We start from the raw sequence: 23,184 nt of genomic DNA on the forward strand, positions 1-23,184 counted from the left end.
TACAACATTGTGAGGAGTTTTGAGAGGGTGAGCAAAGAGAGGATGTTTTGTCTTGTGGGAGAATCTAGGTCAAAAGTGCTGGAGAACACTATGCCCCAGACTGTTTTGGAAGAAACACTGTGATCCAGGACGGACTGCTCTGACACCTCATGTTCAGCAGTGGTTTAATTTATCCGCTGGAGTGGAGACTCTTATCCAAGGGCAACTAATATCATCAGTATTTCTCATTATTTTGTATTTTAAACCAACTTTGAAAGCAGATACAACTGGTGAATGGCTGCTTATATAGAAAGGAGCTGGGCTCGATATGCAGCTTTGGCAGGAAACGTACCATTCTTTGCAACTGTCATATACATCTGGAAATAAATCACAATTCAGCCCCGAGATTATTTTTGAGGCAAGACTGATTTTGTAGATGTATGCAACTTTCTGGGGTTGAAAGGGATAATCCCCAAATCCCCAGGCCTGACATGGTGTTCCCTTGGACCCTGTGGGAAGCAAGTGCAGAAATTGCTGTGGCCCTAGCAGATATTTAAAATGTCCTTAGCGACAGGTGAGGTAACAGATGATTGGAGGATAGCCAAAGTTGTTCTGCTGTTCAAAGAAGGTTCTAAAAATAAACCAGGAAATTATAGGCCGGTGAGCCTGACATCAGTAGTGGGAAAGTTATTGGAAGGTATTCTAAGGGACCAGATATATGAGTATTTGGATAGACATGGACTGATTAAGGATAGTCAGCATGGCTTTGTGCATGGCAGGTTACATCTAACCAATCTTATAGAGTTTTAAGAGGAAGTTACCCAGAAAGTGGATGAAGGGAAGGCAGTGGATGTTGTCTGCATGGACTTTTGTAAGGCATTTGAGAAGATCCCGCTTGGGAGGTTGGTGAAGAAGGTTCAGTCACTCAGCATTCAAGATGAGGCAGTAAATTGGATTAGACACTGGCTTTATGGGAGAAGGGAGTAGATGGTTGCCTCTCGGACTGGAGGCCTGTGTAAACTGGGGAACCGCTTCATAGAGCACTTGCCCTCTATCCACCAGAAGCATACCTTCCCAGCGTCCCAGCATTTTAATTCCAATTCCCTTCCACATTCTGACATGTTGGATATTGCTGAACCAGCCTGTGCTCTCATTAGTGGTCAGACATCATGGGGAAAGAGCTTCCCTCTCATTTTCCAGTAATATATTCCATCCAGGCACATTTACAACTTTTAAACCTTAACATTACTTACGGTCTGGAGTACTGATCGCTCGTTCAGTCATAGAGGCATTGGTTGATGAAGCATCAGACCTTGTGCGCTCTCCTGAACCCTGCAACAGAACTTCACGGAGAGAGTGCCGGTTAAACAAACATGCAACACAGCTGCTCACTGTACATATATAATAACGCCAAATCCCAGTTTTCCAATTGCCCCCAAAACACCAGCTTGCATTGTAGAAGCCATGCAACATAATGAACTAAAATGCATCCCTATTCATGCTAGATCTCTTTAGAAACAGATTGATAACTGCAGGCCCCTACATTAGCAATTGGCACCATTTTAATTATCAATGCGATCAAAGAGAAGTCAGCATCAGTAGAAAATTGCACAGAACAACAGTAAAACACTCTAGACAATTTCTACAGATGTACCATGGAGAGCATTCTGCTCTGCAGGTGCCACTGCACAGGATAGGAAAAAGCTGCAGAGTGTTGTAAACTCAGCCGGCTCCATCCTGGGCACGAGCCTCTCCAGCATCAAGGTCATCTTCAAAAGGCAATGCCTCAAAAAGGCAGTGTCCCTCAAAAAGGGACCCCCATCACCCAGGACATGCCCTCTTCTCATTGCTACCATCAGGGAGGAAGTACAGGAGACTGAAGACACACACTTAACGTTTTAGAACAGCTTTTTCCCCTTCACCATCAGATTTTTGAATGGTCCATGAATCTATGGAAACGACCCCACTTTTTTGCACTACTTAATTATTTTGATACACATTTCTTATTGGAACTTATAGTAATTTTTAAAAAATGTATTGCACTGTACTGCTGCCACAAAACAACTAATTTCATGACATATGCCAGTGATAATAAACCTGATTCTGATTCGATTCTCCAACAGACAAGGAAGGCAATTTAACACCAACTTTGTCAACTATTTGTAATTGTGATATAAAACTACTCTCCATGTTTTGCTGTGTTAATACCTGTCATCTTCAGTTTCAAGGGTTTATCAAATCAACTCTTCAAAGACGGTCTCAGCTGTCTCATTCATTCTCCAGACCCAAGCACAATTTAGCTACCAGTTTTTAGACTAAAGCACACGCAACTTAAGGAGTCACAGAAATGTACATTACAGAAACAGGCCCTTCAGCCCACTGTGTCCATGCAGACCACCTATATTAATCCCATTTCCGAGCACTTATTTATCATAACTTTCTATGATAAATCAAATGCTTGTCTGGATAATGCTCGTCTATATTTGGTTGGAGTACTTGCTATCGCCACCCAGCCAGGCAAAATGTGACAGCTTCCAACAACGCAGATGAGAAAGTTCATCTCCTTACATCTCCCCCTTCCCTTATTCTAAATCCAGACCCTCTAGTTTTGTCCATGGCCATCCTAATTTTATAAAACCCTTTTAGGTCACCCATCAGCCTCCTATATTCAAGTGAAAATAAACCCAGCTTATGCAGTTTCTTCAACCCTCCATTCCAGGTAACATTCTCGTGATTCTGCACTTGATGGGCTGAATAGTCTAATTCTGCTCCCATGTCTTATGGTCTTATCGTCTACTGCTAATAAATCCATCCTGTAGCGTAGCAACCAGAACTGTACAGAATACTCAATACTCCAAGGGTGGTGTAACCTACGTTTTTAAATTGACATCTCAACTCTTTTACTCCGTGCCTTGAGTTGATGAAGACAACCATACCAAAAGTACCATGGAAGTTTGTTGTTTAACCGTTCCCCACTATTTAATGATAACCAGATTCAGATTCATTTATTTAATGATAAAGATTGGTTTTATTTGTCTCACGTACAGCAAAACATAGTGACTTGTGTCAATTGTGTCAAATCAAATCTGCAAGGATTGTGCTGAGCACCCTGCAAGAATTGCTAACATTGGGTGTTCACCATGTTCAGCACAACACAATCAGCAACAAGCTGATCTTCTGCCCTTCCTCCCACGCACAGACAGTCCTCCAACCCAGAACAGGACCATAGCTTCCAGTGCCAACATAGCATGCCCAGAGCTTGCTGACCCAAATCCTAACTGTATGTCTTTGGAACATGGGAGGAAACCAGAGCAACTGGAGGAAACCATGTGGTCACAGGGAGAACACACAAACTCCTTATACAGAGCAGAAGGAATTGAGTCGCAATTGGTGATCGTTGCCGCTCTGAAGCGGTTGCACTAACCACAATGCTACCATTTCACCTTAATGCACGTACTTGCTTAATTTTCACACATGTACATCAAAACATACAGCGAAATGCATTGCTTGTATTAATAACAAACAGAACTGAAAAATGCGCAAGCCTGCAAGTGCTGCCACACATTCTGGTGCCAACATAGGGGCCCACTATGTTCAGCAGAACACAACCAGCAACAACAACAGAAATAAAATAAAAAAAAGAAACAAGCTCCTTTTCCGCCCTCCTTCCTCAAACACACACTCTAAGTCCTCCAACACCAGGACAGGACCAAAGTGCACTGCACAGTACAACTTGAGCTGTTTGAGTTAAGCTCTCAGAAACCAAACAAAATTAATAAGAACCTTGTCAAATTGACCTACCTGCAGCATCAGCACGCTTTTGAGTTACGCTGCCGCTCCTTGCAGTGGAAAGTCGTAACACAGACCCAGTAGTACCCCTTTTTTGACCTATTTCCGCCACCTTCCTGGCAGAATTTAGAATTGCCACGGTACTTAGGGACATGGATCTGTAGGTTAAAAATGGAAGGAGCTAAGTGTGTGTTGTGTGTATGTTGCTCAAGATCTCCAGCACGGGCTGAATCTCTGTTTATAAGTAGCCAAGTCTTCTGTCTTGTTTTATTAATGCTTCAATGAACTTATAAACATTGAGCATTATAAATGTGAACTTACAACTGAGCAGTAAAAGTGTAATTACGTGAACCAGTGATTGCCTTTACAATAGTCTTTTCAATAGTCTTTTACAGAATTTTCTTGTAATTGCTTTGTCAACTGAAGATGCACTTTATTTATGAAACTGAAGGTTCAGTGCACTGAAAACTTATAAATGAAAATTTGAAAAAAACATGCTAGAAGTCTGAAACAAAAACAAGAGAATGGGAATTCAAACAAAGGAGTGTAAGTTACAAAACAGTTGGACAAACTGTGCTAATGGGAAAGAAACTGAACAAATAACACAGCAGGACACAAGAGACAAGTACAGAAATTGCCGGGGCCTTAGAACAGATATTTAGATTATTCTTAGTGACAGGTGAGGTACCAGAGGATTGGAGGATAGCTAATGATGTTCTACTGCTCAAGTAAAGCTCTAAAATTAAACCAGGAAAGTACAGACCGGTGAGTCTGACATCAGTAGAGGGAAAGTTACTGTAAGGCATTCTGAGGGACTGGATATATGAGTATTTGAATAGACATGGACTAATTAAGGATAGACAGCACGGCTTTATGTGTGATAGTTCACATTTAACCAATATTATACAGTTTTTGAGGAAGTTACCAGGAAAGCTGATGAAGGCAAGGCAGTGGACATTGTCTACATGGACTTCAGCAAGGCCTTTGACAAGGTCCCGCATGCGAGGTTGGTCAAGAAGGTTCAGTCTCTTGGCATTCAGGATGAGGTAGTAAACTGGATTAGACACTAGCTCTGTGGGAGAAGCCAGAGAGTGGTAGTTGCCTCTTTGACTGGAAGCCTGTGCCTAGTGTAGTGCCGCAGGGACCGGTGCTGGGTCTATTGTTGTTAGTCATCTATATCAGGGGTAGGCAACCTTAGGCACAAATGATTTTCTAGCATGCATTATTCATTAATTTGAGGCAAAACATAACTAGATGTATTTAAATGGATAATTCCCATATTTCAAGTTTTTTATGGCATTTATCTGGCCCACCCTCCGCTTATTAATACGCGATCCAGCCCACGGAGGCAAAAAAGTTGCTGACCCCTGATCTATATCAACGATCTGGATGATAATGTGGTTAATGGATCAGCAACTTTGCAGATGCCACCAAGATGGGAGTCTAATGGACAGCAAGGAAGGCCATTATGACTTGCAGCGGGATCTGGACCAACTGGAAAAATGGGTTGAAAAATGGCAGATGGAATTTAATGCAGGCAAGTGTGAGGTGTGGCAGTTCGGTAGGACCAACCAGGGTAGGTCTTACACAGAGAATGGTAGGGAACTGAGCAGTAATGTAGCACAGGGATCGGAGAATACAAGTACATAATTCATTGAAAGTGGTGTCACAGGTAGATTGTGCCGTACAGAAAGCTTTTGGCACATTGGCTCTCATAAATCAAAGTATTGAGTACAGGAGTTGTATAAAATGTTAGTGAGGACTAATTTGGAGTATTGTGTGAAGCTTTAGTCACCCACCTTCAGGAAAGATGTAAATAAGGTTGAAAGAGTACAGAGAAAATTTACAAGAATGTTGCCAGGTCTGGAGGACCTGAGTCAAAAGGAAAGATTGAATAGGTTAGGACTTTTTTCCTTGGAACGTAGAAGATTGAGGGGAGATTTGATAGATCTATACAAAATTACGAGGGGTATAGATAGGGTAAATGCAAGCAGGCTTTTCCTGCTGATATTGGGTGGGATGACAACCAGGGGTCATGGGTTAAGGGTGAAATGGGAAACATTTATGGAGCACAGAAAGGGTAACTTCTTCACTCAGAGGGTCGTGAGAGTGTGGAAAGAGCTGCCAGTGCCTGTAAGTGGTGGATGTGTGGTTGATTTCAACATTTCATACAAGTTTGGATAGGTACATGGATGAATACAAGACCATAAGACATAGGAGTAGAATTAGGCCATTTTGCCCATCGAGTCTGCGCCAACATTTCATCAAGGCTGATTTATTATCTCTTCCGCCATTTTCCTGCCTTCTCCCTGTAACCTTTGACAACCTTACTAATCAAGGACCTATCAACCCCATTTTGAATATATCCAATGACTTGTCCTCCATAGCCATCTGTGGCAATGAATTCCACAGATTCACCACCCTTTGGCTAAAGAAATTCCGGCTCATTTCTGTTCTAAGGGGATATTATGTACCATTTGCACTTATAGGCCTTTGATAACTGATTACTGCAGTTTGTTTCAGTTCTGGGATGCGAAAAACATAAAGCTGGACTGTGTAACACTTACAAAATGCTGGAGGAGCTCAGCAGCTCAGCCATCAAATATGGAGAGGAATGCACAGTTGATGTTTTGTTCCAAGACCCTTTATCAGGATGGTCATGGCCCAAAATGTCGACTGTTTATTCCTCTCCATAAATGCTCCCTGACATGAGTTCCACCAGCATCGTATGTGTGGTACTTAAGATTTCCAGCATCTGCAGAACCTAGTGTTAAACCATTACAAAAGGCTTAGAATTTTTGAGATTAAAGTAGCAATTGTGATTGTATCAGATTCATTATTCATTCACTATGTTCAGTGGCATATTTTCAGTAGTAAGTCCAATAATGCTGTAAAAACTCATACCAAAATGCAAAGTACATAGAACATATAGTTATTGTACCTGGGCTTTGAGAATTGAGGTGTTCTAGGAGTAAGAATCCCACATGCTGAAATGGGGGTCCTCAGCTGTGAGATTACAGGTTGGGCAACTTTTGTACTCGGAGACTGGGCTTCATTTCCAACTGGTACACCAGTCTGCACTGCAGGTGAAATTCTTGATAACTTTAGAGACAAAAAAAAGTGAAAATATGGTCTGCATACTGAATATAAAAACATATTCCGTCAAGGAAAAGCCTTGCAGCATCCCATAACTAAGTTACCAAAGGGGAGGAACAATTAATTACAAAGGTTATTGTTTCACCAATCGACTTCCCAGCTCTTTACTTCACCCCTCCCCCTCTCCCAGTTCACCCATCACCTACTACCGTGTATTTCTTCCACCCCTCACCTTCTTACTTTGACTTCTCATCTCTTTTTTTCTTGTCTTGATGAAGGGTCTCGGCCCAAAACATTGACTGTTCACCTTTCTCCTGACCTGTTGAATTCCTCCAGCATTTTGTGTGCATTACCATTATTATTCTTTAATTTGAAAGTTTTCTAAGAACTATATTGAAAATGTCAAATTAACTTGAATTTCTTCAAATTTCAAAGTATATTTATTATCAAGGTACATATACAGTACCTGTAAAAAGTATTCACCCCCCACCTGGAAGTTTTCATGTTTTATTGTCTTAAAACATTGAATCATGATGGATGTAATCTGGCTCTTTTTGACACCGATCAACAGAAAATGACTCGTGTCGAAGTGAAAACAGATCTCTACAAAGTGATCTAAATGAATTACAAATATAAAACACTAAATAATTGACTGTACAAGTATTCACCCCTTACAAGTCAGTATTGAGTAGATGAACCTTAGGCAGCAATTACAACCTTGAGTATGTGTGGATGGGTCTCTATCAGCTTTGCACATCTGGACACTGCAAATTTTCCCCATTCTTCTCTACAAAATCGCTCAAGCTCTGTCAGATTCTCTGCATCGAGGATGTGCCCTCCAGAAATTGGTCAGGGTGTATCCAAACCAGAAACCCTGGATCAACAGTTCCGTGTGAGCAGCACTTACCGCGCGGCATAGAGCTTACATTGCCGGTAATCAGCAGGAGCTCAAGAAATGCAGTTACGATCTGCGCAAAGTCATCAAGGCAGTGAAACAACAATACAGGGACAAGATCCAGACAGAACTCTCCACCAACAGCACACGCAGCTTATGGAAAGGTCTGCACAGTATCACAGGCTTCAAAGCTAAACGCAGTGGGGTTTACAACATCTCTCTCCCAGGCGAGCTAAATCTTTTTTACACTCGATTCAATGTTGCTATCACTGAGCCCGAGGAGACCTATAGCTGATGCAATCTGCAGCTTGGTCATCTATGAGGCTGAAGTACGCAGGTGTTTCCAACGGATGGACAGCCGCAAGGCTGTGGGACTGGATGGCATCCCAGGGCAGGTACTCAGGATCAGCACAGCACAACTGGCAGGCGTGTTTACAGACATTTTTAATCTCTCCCTCTCCCAGTGTAGAGTGCCCTCCTACTTCAAATTATCCACCACTGTCCCTGTACCATTCACCTCAATAATAAGCAAATACTTTGACAGGCTGGTCAAGGACTACATCTGCGGCTTGCTACCATCCAAACTGGACCCCCTATGATTCGCCTGCCAACACAACCGATCTACTGACGATGCAATAGCCACTGCTCTACTTACCATCTTTACACATCTGAAGAAAGATGCTTATGTGAGAATGCTGTTCTTGGACCAGTTCAACACTCAACACCATAATTCCATCCAGGCTCGACAAGAAGCTCAGAGACCTCGGCCTTCACCCTGCCTGGATCCTGGACTTCCTGTCAGATCGCCGGCAGGTGGTAGGAGTGGGCTCCCTTATCTCTGCCCCTCAGCACAGGAGCCCCTCAGGGCTGTGTACTAAGTCCCCTCCTTTACTCCCTGTATACCCATGACTATGTCACCACCCACAGTTCTAATCTGCTAATTACATTTGCTGATGATACTACACTGATTGGCCTAATCTCAAATAATAATGAGGCAGCCTATGGAGAAGAAGTCATCACCCTGACACTGGCGTCAAGAAAACAACCTCTTCCTCAATGTCGCAAAAACAAAGGAGCTGGTTGTGGATTACAGGAGGAATGGAGACAGGCTAACCCCTATTGACATCAATGGATCTGGGGTTGAGAGGGTGAACAGCTTCAAGTTCCTCAACATACACATCACCGAGGACCTCACGTGGTCTGTACATACTGGCTGTGTGGTGAAAAAGGCACAACAATGCCTCTTTCACCTCAGACAGTTGAAGAAGTTTGGCGTGGGCCCCCAAGTCCTAAGCTTTTTCTATAGGGGCAAAACTGAGAGCATCCTGACTGGCTGCATCACTGCCTGGTAAGGGAACTGTACTTCCCTCAATCACAGGACTCTGCAGAGAGTGGTGCGGACAGCACAGCACATCTGTAGATGTGAACTTCCCACTATTCAGGACATTTACAAAGACAGATATGTAAAAAGGGCCTGAAGGATCATTGGGGACCGGAGTGACCCCAACCACAAACTGTTCCAGCTGCTACCATCCGGGAAATGGTACCACAGCATAAAAGCCAGGACCACCAGGCTCTGGGACAGCTTCTTCCACCAGGCCATCAGACTGATTAATTCATGCTGACGCAACTGTATTTCTATGTTATATTGACTATTCTGTTGTACATACCATTTACTATAAATTACTATAAGTTACATATTTAGATGGAGACGTAACGTAAAGATTTTTACTCCTCATGTATATGAAGCATACAAGTTATAAAGTCAATTCAGTGCACGGGGATCGTGAGCGAACAGCCCTTTTCAAGTCAAGCCACAAACTGTCAATTGGATTGCGGTCTGGACTCTGACTTGGCCACTCCAGGGCATTAACTTTGTTGTTTTTGAGCCATTCCTGTGTAGCTTTGGCTTTGTGCTTGGGGTCATTTTCTTGCTAAAAAACAAATCTTCTCAAGACGCAGTTCTCTTGCAGACTGCATCAGGTTTTCCTCCAGGATTTCCCTAGATTTTGCTGCATTCATTTTAACCCTTCCAGGGTTTGCTGCAGTGAAACAAACCCACAGTATGATGCAGCCACCACCAATATATATTAATGATTTAGACGAGGGGATTAAATGCAGCATCTCCAAGTTTGTGGATGACACGAAGCTGGGTGGCAGTGTTATCTGTGAGGAGGATGCTAAGAGGATGCAGGGTGACTTGGATAGGTTAGGTGAATGGGCAAATTCATGGCAGATGCAATTTAATGTGGATAAATGTGAGGTTATCTACTTTGGTGGCCAAAACAGGAAAACAGATTATTATCTGAATGGTGGCCGATTAGGAGAAGGAGACGTGCAACGAGACCTGGGTGTCATTATACACCAGTCATTGAAAGTGGGCATGCAGGTACAGCAGGTGGTGAAAAAGGCGAATGGTATGCTGGCATTCATAGCAAGAGGATTCGAGTACAGGAGCAGGGAGGTACTACTGCAGTTGTACAAGGCCTTGGTGAGACCACACCTGGAGTATTGTGTGCAGTTTTGGTCCCCTAATCTGAGGAAAGACATCCTTGCCATAGAGGGAGTGCAAAGAAGGTTCACCAGATCGATTCCTGGGATGGCAGGACTTTCATATGATGAAAGACTGGATTGGCTAGGCTTATACTTGTTGGAATTTAGAAGACTGAGGGGGGATCTTATTGAAATGTATAAAATCCTAAAGGGATTGGACAGGCTAGATGCAGGAAGATTGTTCCCAATGTTGGGGAAGTCCAGAACGAGGGGTCACAGTTTGAGGATAAAGGGGAAGCCTTTTAGGACCGAGATTAGGAAAAACTTCCTCACACAGAGAGTGGTGAATCTGTGGAATTCTCTGCCACAGGAAACAGTTGAGGCCAGTTCATTGGCTATATTTAAGAGGGAGTTAGATATGGCCCTTGTGACTAAAGGGATCAGGGGGTATGGAGGGAAGGCTGGTATAGGGTTCTGAGTTGGATGATCAGCCATGATCATACTGAATGGCGGTGCAGGCTCGAAGGGCCGAATGGCCTACTCCTGCACCTATTTTCTATGTTTCTATGCTTCACAGTAGAGATGGTGTGTTTTTGATGACGTGTGGTGTTTGGCTTATGCCAAACATTGTGTTTAGTCTGATGGCCAAAAATCTCAATATTGGTTTCATCAGATCATAGAACCTTCTTCCAGCTGACTTCAGAGTCTCTCACTTGCCTTCTGGAAAACTCCAGCCAAAATTTCATGTAAGTTTTTTTTTCAACAGTGGCTTTCTCTTTGCCACTCTCCCATAAAGCTGTGACTGGTGAAGCACCCGGGCAACAGTTGTTGTATGCGCAGTCTCCCCCATCTCAGCCACTGAAGCTCGTAACTCCTCTAGAGTTGTCATATGTCTCTTGGTGGCCTCTCTCAGTAGACCCCTTCTTGCACGGTCACTCAGTTTTTGAGGACAGCCTGCTCTCGGCAGATTTACAGCTGTGCCATATTCTTTCCATTTCTTGATGATTGACTTAACTGTACTCCAAGGGATATTCAGTGACTTGGAAATTTTCTTGTATCTGTCTCCTGACCTGTGCTTTCAATAGCCTTTTTGCATATGTGCTTGGAGTGTTCTTTTGTCTTCATGGTGTAGTTTTTGCCAGGATACTAACTCACCTGCAGTTGGACCTTCCAGATACAGGTGTATTTTTACTACAATCAATTGAAATACCTTAACTGCACATGGGTCTCCAAAAACTGATCTCCAGTTGACTAATTATGTGACTTCTAAAAGCAAATGGCTGCACCAGTAATGATTTGATGTGTTATATTAAGGGGGGAATACTTGTGCATCAATTATTTTTTGTTTTATATTTGTAATTAATTTCAATCACTTTGTCGAGATCTATTTTCATTTTGACACGAAAATGTCCTTTTCTGTTGATCAGTGTCAAAAAAGCCAAATTAAATCCACTGTGATTCAATGCTGGAAAACAATAAAACATGAAAACTTCCAGGAGGGTAGATAAATACTTTTTATAGGCACTGTATGTTACCTTGAGACTCTTTTTCTTGAGGTCAATCACAGGAAAATAAAGAGATGCAATAGAAATATGAAAATCTAAATACTGTACAACGACTGACAAACCAGTGTACAAAAGACAAACTCTGCAAATTTTTGAAAAAATCTGCGTTTTTAGAATCAGTTCAGAGTTGTGGTGTATGAACTTATCTATATTGGTTCAGGTTATTGGGTAATAACTGTTCCTGAACCTGGTGCTGTGGAACCAAGGCTCCTGTACCTCCTGCCCAATGGTTGTAGTGAGTTGTAGATGGGAGATGCTTGTAGTTACCCAAGGCTTTTAACAAACTAACCCATTCCATTATGCTCAATCGAAGTATAATCAATCAGAAAGACTGTAGGGGTGAAAACATACCACAGCTGCACCTGCGGGTACATACTCCCTCTCCTCCTCCTCCTGGGCAACCTGCTCTTCATATTTTTTGAGATCATATTCCAACTCAGCTGCAAGCTGCTTATCAGCAGCAAAAAGCTCTTTGACCTCATTCCGATAATCCTGCATCACTTCCTAAGGTAAAAGTACATAATATTAAGGTCAAAATAAAGGAAGCCGGCACACTTTGGAAGGTTGAACTTGAAGGCAGAGTATAAGGTTACTGGCAGAATTCTTGTCAGTGTGGAGGAACAGAGGGATCTTGGGACCTATGTCCATAGAACCCTCAAATTTTAGCACAAGTTGGTAGGGTGGTTAAGAATGTGCATGGCATGTAGGCCTTCATTAGTCAAAGAGATTGAGTTTAAGAGTGGTGAGGTACTGTTGCAGTGCTATAAAACTCTGGTTAGACCACACTTGGGGTATTGTGTTGAGTCTGGTCACCTCGTTAGAGGAGATTTACCAGGCTGCTGCTCGGATTAGGAAGCATGTTATAAGGATAGGTCGAGTGAATTAGGGCAGTTCTCTGGAGTGAAGGAGCATAAGAGGTGACTTGACAGAAGTGTACAAGATGAAAAGAGACATAGATTGAGTGGTCAGCCAGAGACTTTTTCCCAGGGTGGAAATTGCTTATATGAAGGGGCATAATTTTAAGGTGATTGGCGGAATGTTGTGGGGGAATGTCAGAGTTAGTTTTTTTTTAAAAATATATACACTGAGTGGTAGGTGTGTAGAACACCCTGCCAAGGCTGGTGGTAGAGGCAAATACATTATGGGCATTTAAGGGATTCTTAGATAGGCACGTGGATGATAAAAAAAAAAAAATTGGGAGGGCTGTACAAGAGTGAAGGGTTAGATTGATCTTGGAGTAGGTTAAAAGACTGGCACAACAGCACAATGTGTAGGTTGGCAGTAATGCATGAGTGACATTTATTGAGTCTTTCTTTTTTTTTAAACACAATCCTCCAATTTTCAGAAAATTGTGTTTAATTCAGGTAAGTGTGATGTGTTGCGTTTTGACCATAAGACACAAGAGCAGAATTAGGCTACTCAGCCCATCGAGTCTGCTCTTCCTTTCCATCATTATCTCTCTCAACCCCATTCTACTGCCCATAACCTTTGACACCCTTACTAACCAAGAATCTATCAACCTCTGCTTTAATTATTCTCAATGACTTATTAGCCTTCACAGCCGTCTGTGGCAATGAATTCCAGATTCATCACACTCTTGTGAAAGAAATTTCTTCTCATCTGTTCTAAATGCACACCTCTCTATTCTGATTCTGTGTCCTCTGGTCCTCAACTCACCCACTATAAGAAACATCCTCTCCACTTCCACTCTGACTAGGCCTTTCAATATTAGATTATAGTATTTTTCAATGAGATCCCCTCCTCATTCCAAATTCCAGTGAGTACAGGTCCAGAGACATCAAACACTCCTCATACATTAACCCTTTCATTCCCTGATTAATTCTTGTGAACCTTCTCTGGACACTCCAATGCCAGCTTATCTTAGGTAGGGGGCCCAAAACTGCTCACAATACTCCAAATGCAGTCTGACCAATGCCTTATGAAACCTCAGGATTACATCCTTGTTCTTATATTCTAGTCCTCTTGAAATGAATGCTAACATTCTATTTGCCTTCATTACCACTGATTTTTTTTTAAATTTTATTTTTATTTGGATAAGGAGTTCACAATTATCATGTACTTTTTTCACACATATAACCTTTTCCATTTTTTTATATGTATAAAACTACAATTATTTATACATTCTTAAGTACACATTGAGATGATATAAAAGCAAAATAAACATTTAAATAGATAATTATGTACTGTGGTAAATCTAACCTATTAGGCTAAGTAATGAAATTAGTTGTTAAGAAAAATGGTAATAATAGTTTCCATACAACCCTTCTGTACCATTTCCACTGATCCAAAATGTTGCATACAAGCCTATATACCAACCATTGTAGGTGTTTATATCCCAATTTGTTCGTGCTTGTTCCTGCCCGCAGACATAATATCCAATCCCTATGTACTTATTTACTTAATTTTTTCATTTTTTTTATCCCTTTCCCAAATCTTTCCCTTTACTTGTGTTAATTCTCTATTTTCCAAAAAAAAACAACAAACAATTAGACTAGGGGTGCTTACGTTAGCAATATTACTGTGTTGATGAGAAGAGCAATATAAATCATTAGGAGAGTCATCTAAAGTCTGCTCGCATTGGGGTTATATATTCAATCCATTTATTCCAGATTTGATAAAATGTTTCTTTTTGAGTTCTCAGGGAGTAGGTCAACTTTTCCATTTTAAATATTTCCAAGATAATTTCGTACCAATCTTCTAATGTAGGTGGTATTGGATTTAGCCATTTTCTAGCGATTGATTTCTTACTTGCCGCTAAGAGGGCCTGCAGCAACTTTATATCTTCCTTCTGTTCAAGGAACAATACATGCCCCAAATAGAGTGTCACAAAGTTCAGAGGTATCTGGGACCTAAGTACCTTAACTAATGTTCTATGAATACCTTCCCAAAATAGACTTAATTTAGGACAATCCCAGAAAATATGAAAATGATTTGCCTCCTTAGAGCCGCACCTTCTCCAACACATCACATTTGTATCTTTATATTTTTCCTGATATGGGGTCTTGAAGTATCTTATAATGTTTTTCCAACAATGTTCTCTCCAAGTCAAAGAATTAGTCGAGGACCATTGAAAGCTGCAGATTTTCCCCCAAGCCTCCTCTGAAAGTACCAACCCCGCTTCTTTCTCCCACTTTTCTTTAATATACAGTGTATTTACATTTTTAGCATGGGAGAGTGCATTATATAGGCGAGAAACTGATTTACTAGGTATTGAACTGCAAGCCGAATTCAGAATCTTGAAAAATTCTAATTCTACTGTTGATAGGTCTGTATATCTACAACTCTGGTTAACATAGTTTCGTATTTGAAGGTACCTAAAAAAGTCATTATGTTCTAGGCCATGTTTGTCCTGCAGGATTTGGAAACTTTGTAATACTCTTTTATCTATAAATGAGAGGTAGGTTGTAAGACCTTTCTTTATCCATAGCTCAAATCTTTTATCTCCTCTGTTGGGAAGGAATTCGGTATCATATGCACACCATCTAAAGAGTTTTAGCATGTTATTAATTCCACATGAATTAACCACCTTCTGCCATACTTTTAATGTAAGATTTATCCAAGCATTATTAAATTTTTCCAACTGGGCCATCAATCCTTTGTCAGCTATTGAGGCCTGAAGAGGAAAACCGTCAACTAATCCAAATTCTATTTCCTTCCATCTAGCCTTATATTCCCTATTACACCAATATAACAGAGGGGTTATCTGTGAGGCATAAAAATAATTTCTCAGGCAAGGAAGAACCATACCTCCTCTTTCCTTCCCTAACTGTAAGGTGTTATATCGAATTCTAGGTTTCCTTCCTTGCCAAATGAAGCGGGAAATCCATTTGTCCCATTCCCTGAATTGATTATCATCCACCTCCACTGGTAAAGTACGGAAAAGATATAATAACCGAGGAAGAATATTCATTTTTATAGTATTTATCCTTGAATTTAAACTTAAAAAGGGGATAAGATTCCATCTATGCATATCTGCTTTTATCTCTGAGATTAATGGCCCATAATTTACCTGTGACAGTGTTGAAAGATCCTTCGGCAGGGTTATTCCTAAATATTTTAATGATTTAGCTTCCCACTTAAGATCGTATGTATCCTGCAATTTTTTGGATGGTGTATAATTTAGGGACATAACCTGCGTTTTCTTTACATTTATTTTATAACCTGATATTTTCCCAAAGTCATCCAACAGTGTAAACAATCCTATAAATGATTTTTCTGGTTCACTCAGATAGACCAAAACATCATCTGCGAATAACGCCACTTTCTGTTCAATCCCTGCCACCTTGATACCTTTTACGATTTCGCTCTGTCTTATTAGTTGGGCAAGTGGTTCAATATATAGCGCAAAAAGGAGAGGAGAAATTGGGCATCCCTGTCTAGTGCCTCTCTCTAAAATGAAGGAGTCAGAGAGGTCCCCATTTATCTTAATTCGGGCTGTTGGGCTGTCATACAGAGTCTGAATTACTTTAATAAACCTTTCTTGAAAGCCGAATCTTCCTAACACTCTGTATAGGAATGCCCAACTAACCGAATCAAAAGCTTTCTCAGCGTCCAATCCTACTACCATTGTCTCTGTCTCGTTCTTATTAACCTGTTCTAATATGTGCAGAATTCTCCTTATGTTGTCCTGTGTTTGTCTTTGTTGAATAAATCCAGTCTGGTCTAAATGGATTAGGGCAGGTAAAAGCTTTTCCAATCTGCGCGCTAATATAGATGTAAATAGTTTGTAATCTAAATTAAGAACACTAATTGGCCGATAATTGCCACATTCTAGTTTATCTTTACCCTCTTTAGGAATAACTGAAATAATCGCTTCTCTCCAGGAAGGTGGAGTTTCTCCTCTCTGCAAGATCCAATTAAAGGTGTTAAGTAGTAATGGGGCTAACTGTGTCTTCAGGGACTTGTACCACTCTGAGGTAAACCCATCAGAACCCGGGGACTTTCCAGCCTTTAACCTAGAGATGGCCACGTTCAGTTCTTTGACAGTTACTGGTTCTAATAAACTTTCATTTTGTAAATCTGTAAGTTTAGGTAGATCTAAAAAATTCAATACACTGTCTATATAGGGCTCATTGGGGGCCCGGGGTTGGGAGTACAGCTCTCGATAATACGTTTCAAAACTCTCTTGAATTTTCCCTATTGTACTCTCCACAAGCTTTGTCTTTGGATTCTTTATTTTATGAATTGTATTGTCTGCTTGTTGTTTTCGTAATTTATATGCTAATAATCTAGCTGATTTACCTCCTACTTCATAATTCTTTTGTCTCAGGTAAAGAAAATTTCTTTGAGTTTCCAACGTATAAATATCATCAATTTCACTTTGCAATTTCCTAATTTCCTATTTTCGATTTGAATTACTTTTGTTGCTATCTCCAACTTGAAGTTGTTTTAATTTTCCTTGAAGGTCTGCTAATTTTTGTGCATTGATTTTTTTCATGTGAGTAGTAATGGAAATAATTTTCCCTCTCAGTACAGCTTTCAATGTATCCCATAAAATCACTGGTGATGTTTCTCCCGTGTCATTAAGGTCTAGATATTCTTTGATTTCTCCCCTTAATCTCTCCATTACTTTTGGGTTATTAAGTATATGTGAGTTTAGCCTCCATAGTGTTTTCCTCATTTTCCTTTCCAGGATTAGAGACATAGAGACTGGGCTATGATCCGACAGATCAATTGTTGCAATATTACAGTTTTTTATCCTGAGTCTATCTGTATTAAAGATAAAGAAATAGTCTATCCTTGAATAGGCTGAATGAGGGAAAGAGTAATATGTATAATCTTTACTAGTAGGGTGTAATTCCCTCCAGACATCTATAATTCCCAACTCCTCCATCAATGAATTCACTTGCCGAGTCAGAGGTTTATTCTGAGTAACTATTCTTGAAGAATCTAATATAGGATTTAATCTAATATTAAAATCCCCTCCACAAATTACTACCCCTCGAGAACTGACCATTAGGTCAAAAATGTGTCAATAAAATGACCATTCACTACCTGGAGGAGCATAAACATTCAGCAATGTTATTTCTGTACCTTCTATTCTTCCTGTGATTTTTACAAACCGTCCTTCTTTGTCTCTAGTCTCTGAAATATGTTCATAATTAAGAGTACTTGATATTAAAGTAGCTACCCCTCTTTTGTGACTCAATTTATATGATGAATAAAATACATGCTTAAAGCCCATTCTTTTTAATTTTCCATGTTCAGATTGGCTCATATGTGTTTCCTGGAGGAAAGCTATTTGTGCCCTCTCTTTTTTCAATTTAGACATAATCTTATTTCTTTTAATTGGATTCAAAACCCCATTAACATTATAGGAAATTATTTTTACCAATTCAGTTTGCAGTTTTCTCTAGTAGAAAAAAAGCACTCTCCTTTTCTAACCAAACAGTAAGCAATCCCTTCTCAACAGTAAACCAAGACATATAATCACACCCTAGACATTTCTGAACGTATAACATTTGAAAATTTCCCCCGACTTCCCACAGTGAGGCCTGAGCACCGACCCGCCTCAGTTCAGAGGGATAACCTCTATCTTCACCCTGTGTTAGAGGGCCCTCAGCAGTTTGAATAATCATAGAGAATTTTCTCCTATTTATGTCTCGACCATATTGCTATCATTCAAGTTATTCCGCCTAGATTATTTTCAGTTACCAGTTTTCATTTTACTTTTAAGTCCGATTTACTCTTTTCAGTCATTTCTCTTAATTAATCTGTATTCTCTGTACATTCGTGTCTGAATATTTGCAGCTTTTCCTTGTAGTTTGACACTCTGTTTCGAGTGGAGCGTCCTCGCCCCACTAACTGCCACGACTTCTGCCGAATCCTCTCCAGTAGCGACTCCGGTTGGGTGATAACTTTAATAGGTAGTCCCCGGTCCGCCAGGTCCGACGTTGCCTCCTCCACCGTAGCGTAAGTTTTTGTCCCTTCGTCGTAAAAGACTCTCAGCCGAGCTGGATACAGGGTCTGGAATCTGATGTTGTTTTCCTTCAGGACTCTCCGTGTTTCCGTATATTCCTTCCGTCTGGCAAGAATCCCCGGTGCGTAGTCGTGGTCTAAACTAATTTTACAGTTGCTCCACATGAAACCTTTCTTTTGCCATGCTCTTTTAAGCACCTCTTCCTTCGTTCTGTAACTGAGAAATCTGATCAGAATCGATCTGGGCTGGGCGCCTGCCGGAGGCTGTGGTGCCAACGCGCGGTGAGCCCTTTCTATCTGTAGGTCTTTTGCGGCCGGTATATCAAGGTTCTCTCTAAGCAGCTTCTCCACGAAGGGAATCATCAATCCGGGTTTACCTTCGGTTCCTTCGGGAACTCCGTGGATCCTCACATTTTCCCTTCTCGAGCGGCCTTCTTGATCTATTAGTTTCCACTGGAGTTGGTCTTGTAGCTTCAGCATTTCTGCTATCACTTCCTCGGCATTTTGTAGCTTCTCTTCAATTCCAACAATCCTCGCTTCGGCTTCATCTATCCGCGAGTTAGTTTTTACTATTTCTCCTTTAATATCTTCCAGCTGTTTGCTGTTATCTTGTGGGAACTCGCGAATCTCTCCGAGAATCAAAGACAGAGTCACCGATTCCCCCTCATTATCTCCGTCCTGGCTTGCCGTGGGAGAGCTAGGCCCGTCGCCTTGCTGCATCTCTTTATGCTTATCAGCCTTCGAAGCGGACTTTTTATCTTGTTCTTAGATATCATCCTTGCCCCTTTTATTAATATAGTTATGCAATATTAAGTATTTGTCTAAATTCGATTTTGGGGCAGTTTACCTTCTTTTTTGTCGAGAGACCTTTTCCTTACGCCGCCATTCCCTTGATGACCCGGAAGTCCTCTCCATTACCACTGATTTAACTTGCAAGTTAACCTTTAGGGAACCCTGCACAAGGACTCCCAATCCCTTTGTACCTTGCATTCTGAATTTTCTCCCCAATTAGAAAATAGTCTATGGCTTTATTCCTTCTCCCAAAGTACATGACCATACACTTTCTGCACTATATTTTATCTGCCTGTTCTTTGCCCATTCTCCCAATCTGTCCAGGTCCTTCTGCAGACCCTGCTTCATCAACACTACCTGTCCCTCCACGTATCTTTGTATCATCTGCAAACTTGGCCACAAAGCTATAAATTTCATCATCTAAATCATTGACATATAACTTGAAAAGAAGCAGAACCAATATCAATATCAACCCTTACAGAACACCACCAGTCACCGGCAGCCAACCAGAATATTCTGACTCTTTGCCTCCTGCTAATCAGACTATCTTCTATCCATGTAATACCATGGGCTCGTAGCTTGTTAAACAGTCTCATGTGTGACACCGTGTCAGGGCCTGAAAATCCAAGTAAACAATATCCACTGACCCTCCTTTGACAATCCTATTTGTTATTTCCTCAAAGAATTCCAATATCAGAATCAGGTTTATCATCACCGGCATGTGACGTGAAACTTGTTAACTTAGCAGCAGCAGTTCAATGCAATACATAATATAGAAGAGAAAAAATAGTAATAAATAAAATAAAAAAAATAAACAAATCAATTTCAGTATATGTATATTCAATAGATTTTAAAAATATGCAAAAAAACCAGAAATACTGTATATTAAAAAAAAGTGAGGTAGTGCCCAAGGGTTCAATGTCCATTTAGGGATCTAATGGCAGAGGGGAAGAAGCTGTTCCTGAATTGCTGAGTGTGCCTTCAGGCTTCTGTACCTCCTTCCTGACGGTAACAGTGAGAAAAGGGCATGCCCTGGGTGCTGGAGGTCCTTAATAATGGATGCTGCCTTTCTGAGACACCGCTCCCTAAAGATGTCCTGGGTACTTTGTAGACTAGTACCCAAGATGGAGCTGACTAGATTTACAACTTTCTGTAGCTTCTTCGGTCCTGTGCAGTAGTCCCTCCGTACCAGACAGTGATGCAGCCTGTCAGAATGCTCTCCACGATACAACTATAGAAGTTTTTGAGTGTATTTGTTGACATGCCAAATCTCTTCAAACTCCTAATAAAGTATAGCCACTGTCTTCCCTTCTTTATAACTACATTGATAATGCTGGGACCAGGTTAGACCCTCAGAGGTCTTGACACCCAGAAACTTGAAACTGCTCACTCTCTCCACTTTTGATCCCTCTATGAGGATTGGTATGTGTTCCTTCGTCTTACCCTTCCTGAAGTCCACAATCAGCTCTTTCGTCTTACTGACGTTGAGTGCCAGGTTGTTGCTGCAGCACCACTCCACTAGTTGGCATATCTCACTCCTGTACACCCTCTCATCACCACCTGAGATTCTACCAACAATGGCTGTATCGTCAGCAAATTTGTAGATGGTATTTGAGCTATGCTTAGCCACACAGTCATGTGTATACAGAGAGTAGAGCAGTGGGCTAAGCACACACCCCTGAGGTGCGTCAGTGTTGATCGCCAGCGAGGAGGATATGTTATTACCAATCCGCACAGATTGTGGTCTTCCAATTTGGAAATCGAGGATCCAATTGCAGGGGGAGGTACAGAGACCTGGGTTCTGCAACTTCCCAATCAGGATTGTGGGAATGATGGTATTAAATGCTGAGCTATAGTTAATAAACAGCATCCTGACGTAGGTGCTTGTGTTGTCCAGGTGGTCTAAACCCATGTGGAGAGCCATTGAGATTGCGTCTGCCATTGACCTATTGTGGCAATAGGCAAATTGCAATGGGTCCAGGTCCCTGCTGAGGCAGGAGTTCAGTCTAGTCATGACCAACCTCTCAAAGGATTTCATCACTGTTGATGTGAGTGCTACTGGGTGATAATCATTAAGGCAGCTCACATTATTCTTCTTAGGCACTGGTATAACTGTTGCCTTTTTGAAGAAAGTGGGAACTTCCGCCCATAGCAGTGAGAGGTTGAAAATGTCCTTGAATACTCCTGGCAGTTGGTTGGCACAGGTTTTCAGAGCCTTACCAGGTACTCCATCGGGTCCTTCTGCCTTGCAAGGGTTCATTCTCTTTAAAGACAGTCTAACATCGGCCTCTGAGATGGAGATCACAGGGTCATCAGGTGCAGCAGGGATCTTCACAGCTGTACTTGTGTTCTCTCTTTCAAAAAGGGCATAGAAGGCGTTGAGTTCATCTGGTAGTGAAGCATCGCTGCCAATCATGCTATTGGGTTTCGCCTTGTAGGAAGTAATGTCTTGCAGACCCTGCCAGAGTTGCCGTGCATCTGATGTTGCCTCCAACCTCATTCGAAATTGTCTCTTCGCCCTTGAAATAGCCCTCCGCAAATCATACCTGGTTTACTGGTACAGGCCTGGGTCACCAGACTTGAATGCCACAGATCTAGCTTTCAGCAGATGACGTACCTCCTGGTTCATCCACGGCTTTTGGTTTGGGAATGTACAGTAAGTCTTTGTAGGCGCACACTCATCCACACAGGTTTTAATGAAGTCGGTAACAACTGCAACATACTCATCCAGGCTCGAAGAGGAATCCCTGAATGCAGTCCAGTCCACCGATTCAAAGCAGTCCCTTAGACGCTCCTGTGCTTCCCTGGTTCAAATCTTCTTGGTCTTCACCACTGGTGCTGCAGTCTTCAGTCTCTGCCTATACTCAAGGAGTAGAAGTACAGCCAGGTGATCAGACTTCCCGAAGTGAGGGTGTGGAATAGCATGGTAGGCATTCTTGATGGTGGTGTAGCAATGGCTCAGTGTGTTGTTTGCTCTGGTATTACAAGTGATCTGTTGATGGTAATTGCTTTGTGATTTTTTTCAAACTGGCCTGGTTAAAATCTCCCAAAACGATGGTGAAGGCATTAGGGTGCGCTGTTTCATGCACGTTGATCCCATTGCTCAGATCATCTAAAGCCTGCTTGACATTAGCCTGAAGTAGAATGTAAACTGCTACCAAAATGACCCCAGAGAACACCCGTGGTAGGTAAAAAGGATGGCACTTAACTGCTATTCCAGGTCTGGAGAGCAGAATCGGGACAGCACTGATATATTTGTGCACCAAGAAAAGTTGATCATGAGGCATATTCCTCCACCTCTGCATTTGAGAGACTCTATAGATCTATCCTGATGGTATATCCAAAACCCATCGATCTGAATCGCTGCATCCGGTACGGAAGGGGGGTTAACCAGGATTCCGTGAAGCAAAGGACACACACGGTCCTAATGTCTCTCTGATTCAGCACCCTAGCTCTGAGATCATCGATTTTATTCACCAGAGACTGCACATTTGCCAGCAAGATAGTCGGTATAAGGAGTTTAAAACTTATTTCCTTAAAAACACTTGTGCTTCCTCTGAGGTATCCTACATGGGCGCTTTCGACCATAATCAGTGTTTTTTCTGTCAGTTTTAAGCAGCGATAGTTTGTTTAACC

General features: G+C 41.5%; 1 protein-coding gene across 2 annotated transcripts in view; it reads right to left on the reverse strand.

The window, feature by feature from the left end:
• ncapd3 (non-SMC condensin II complex, subunit D3) overlaps positions 1-23,184 on the reverse strand; it is a 228,092-nt gene that overhangs the window by 16,888 nt on the left and 188,020 nt on the right. For both annotated transcript variants that reach the window (XM_063038384.1, XM_063038385.1), the window contains exons 29-32: positions 12,169-12,321; positions 6,710-6,870; positions 3,781-3,926; positions 1,233-1,322 (exon numbers count right to left, since the gene is read on the reverse strand). In XM_063038384.1, coding sequence (XP_062894454.1) covers positions 1,233-1,322; positions 3,781-3,926; positions 6,710-6,870; positions 12,169-12,321 — 550 coding nt within the window. The remainder of the gene's footprint in view (positions 1-1,232; positions 1,323-3,780; positions 3,927-6,709; positions 6,871-12,168; positions 12,322-23,184) is intronic.

The sequence above is a fragment of the Mobula hypostoma genome, chromosome X2 (assembly GCF_963921235.1).
Source record: "Mobula hypostoma chromosome X2, sMobHyp1.1, whole genome shotgun sequence".
NCBI lineage: Eukaryota > Metazoa > Chordata > Chondrichthyes > Myliobatiformes > Myliobatidae > Mobula > Mobula hypostoma.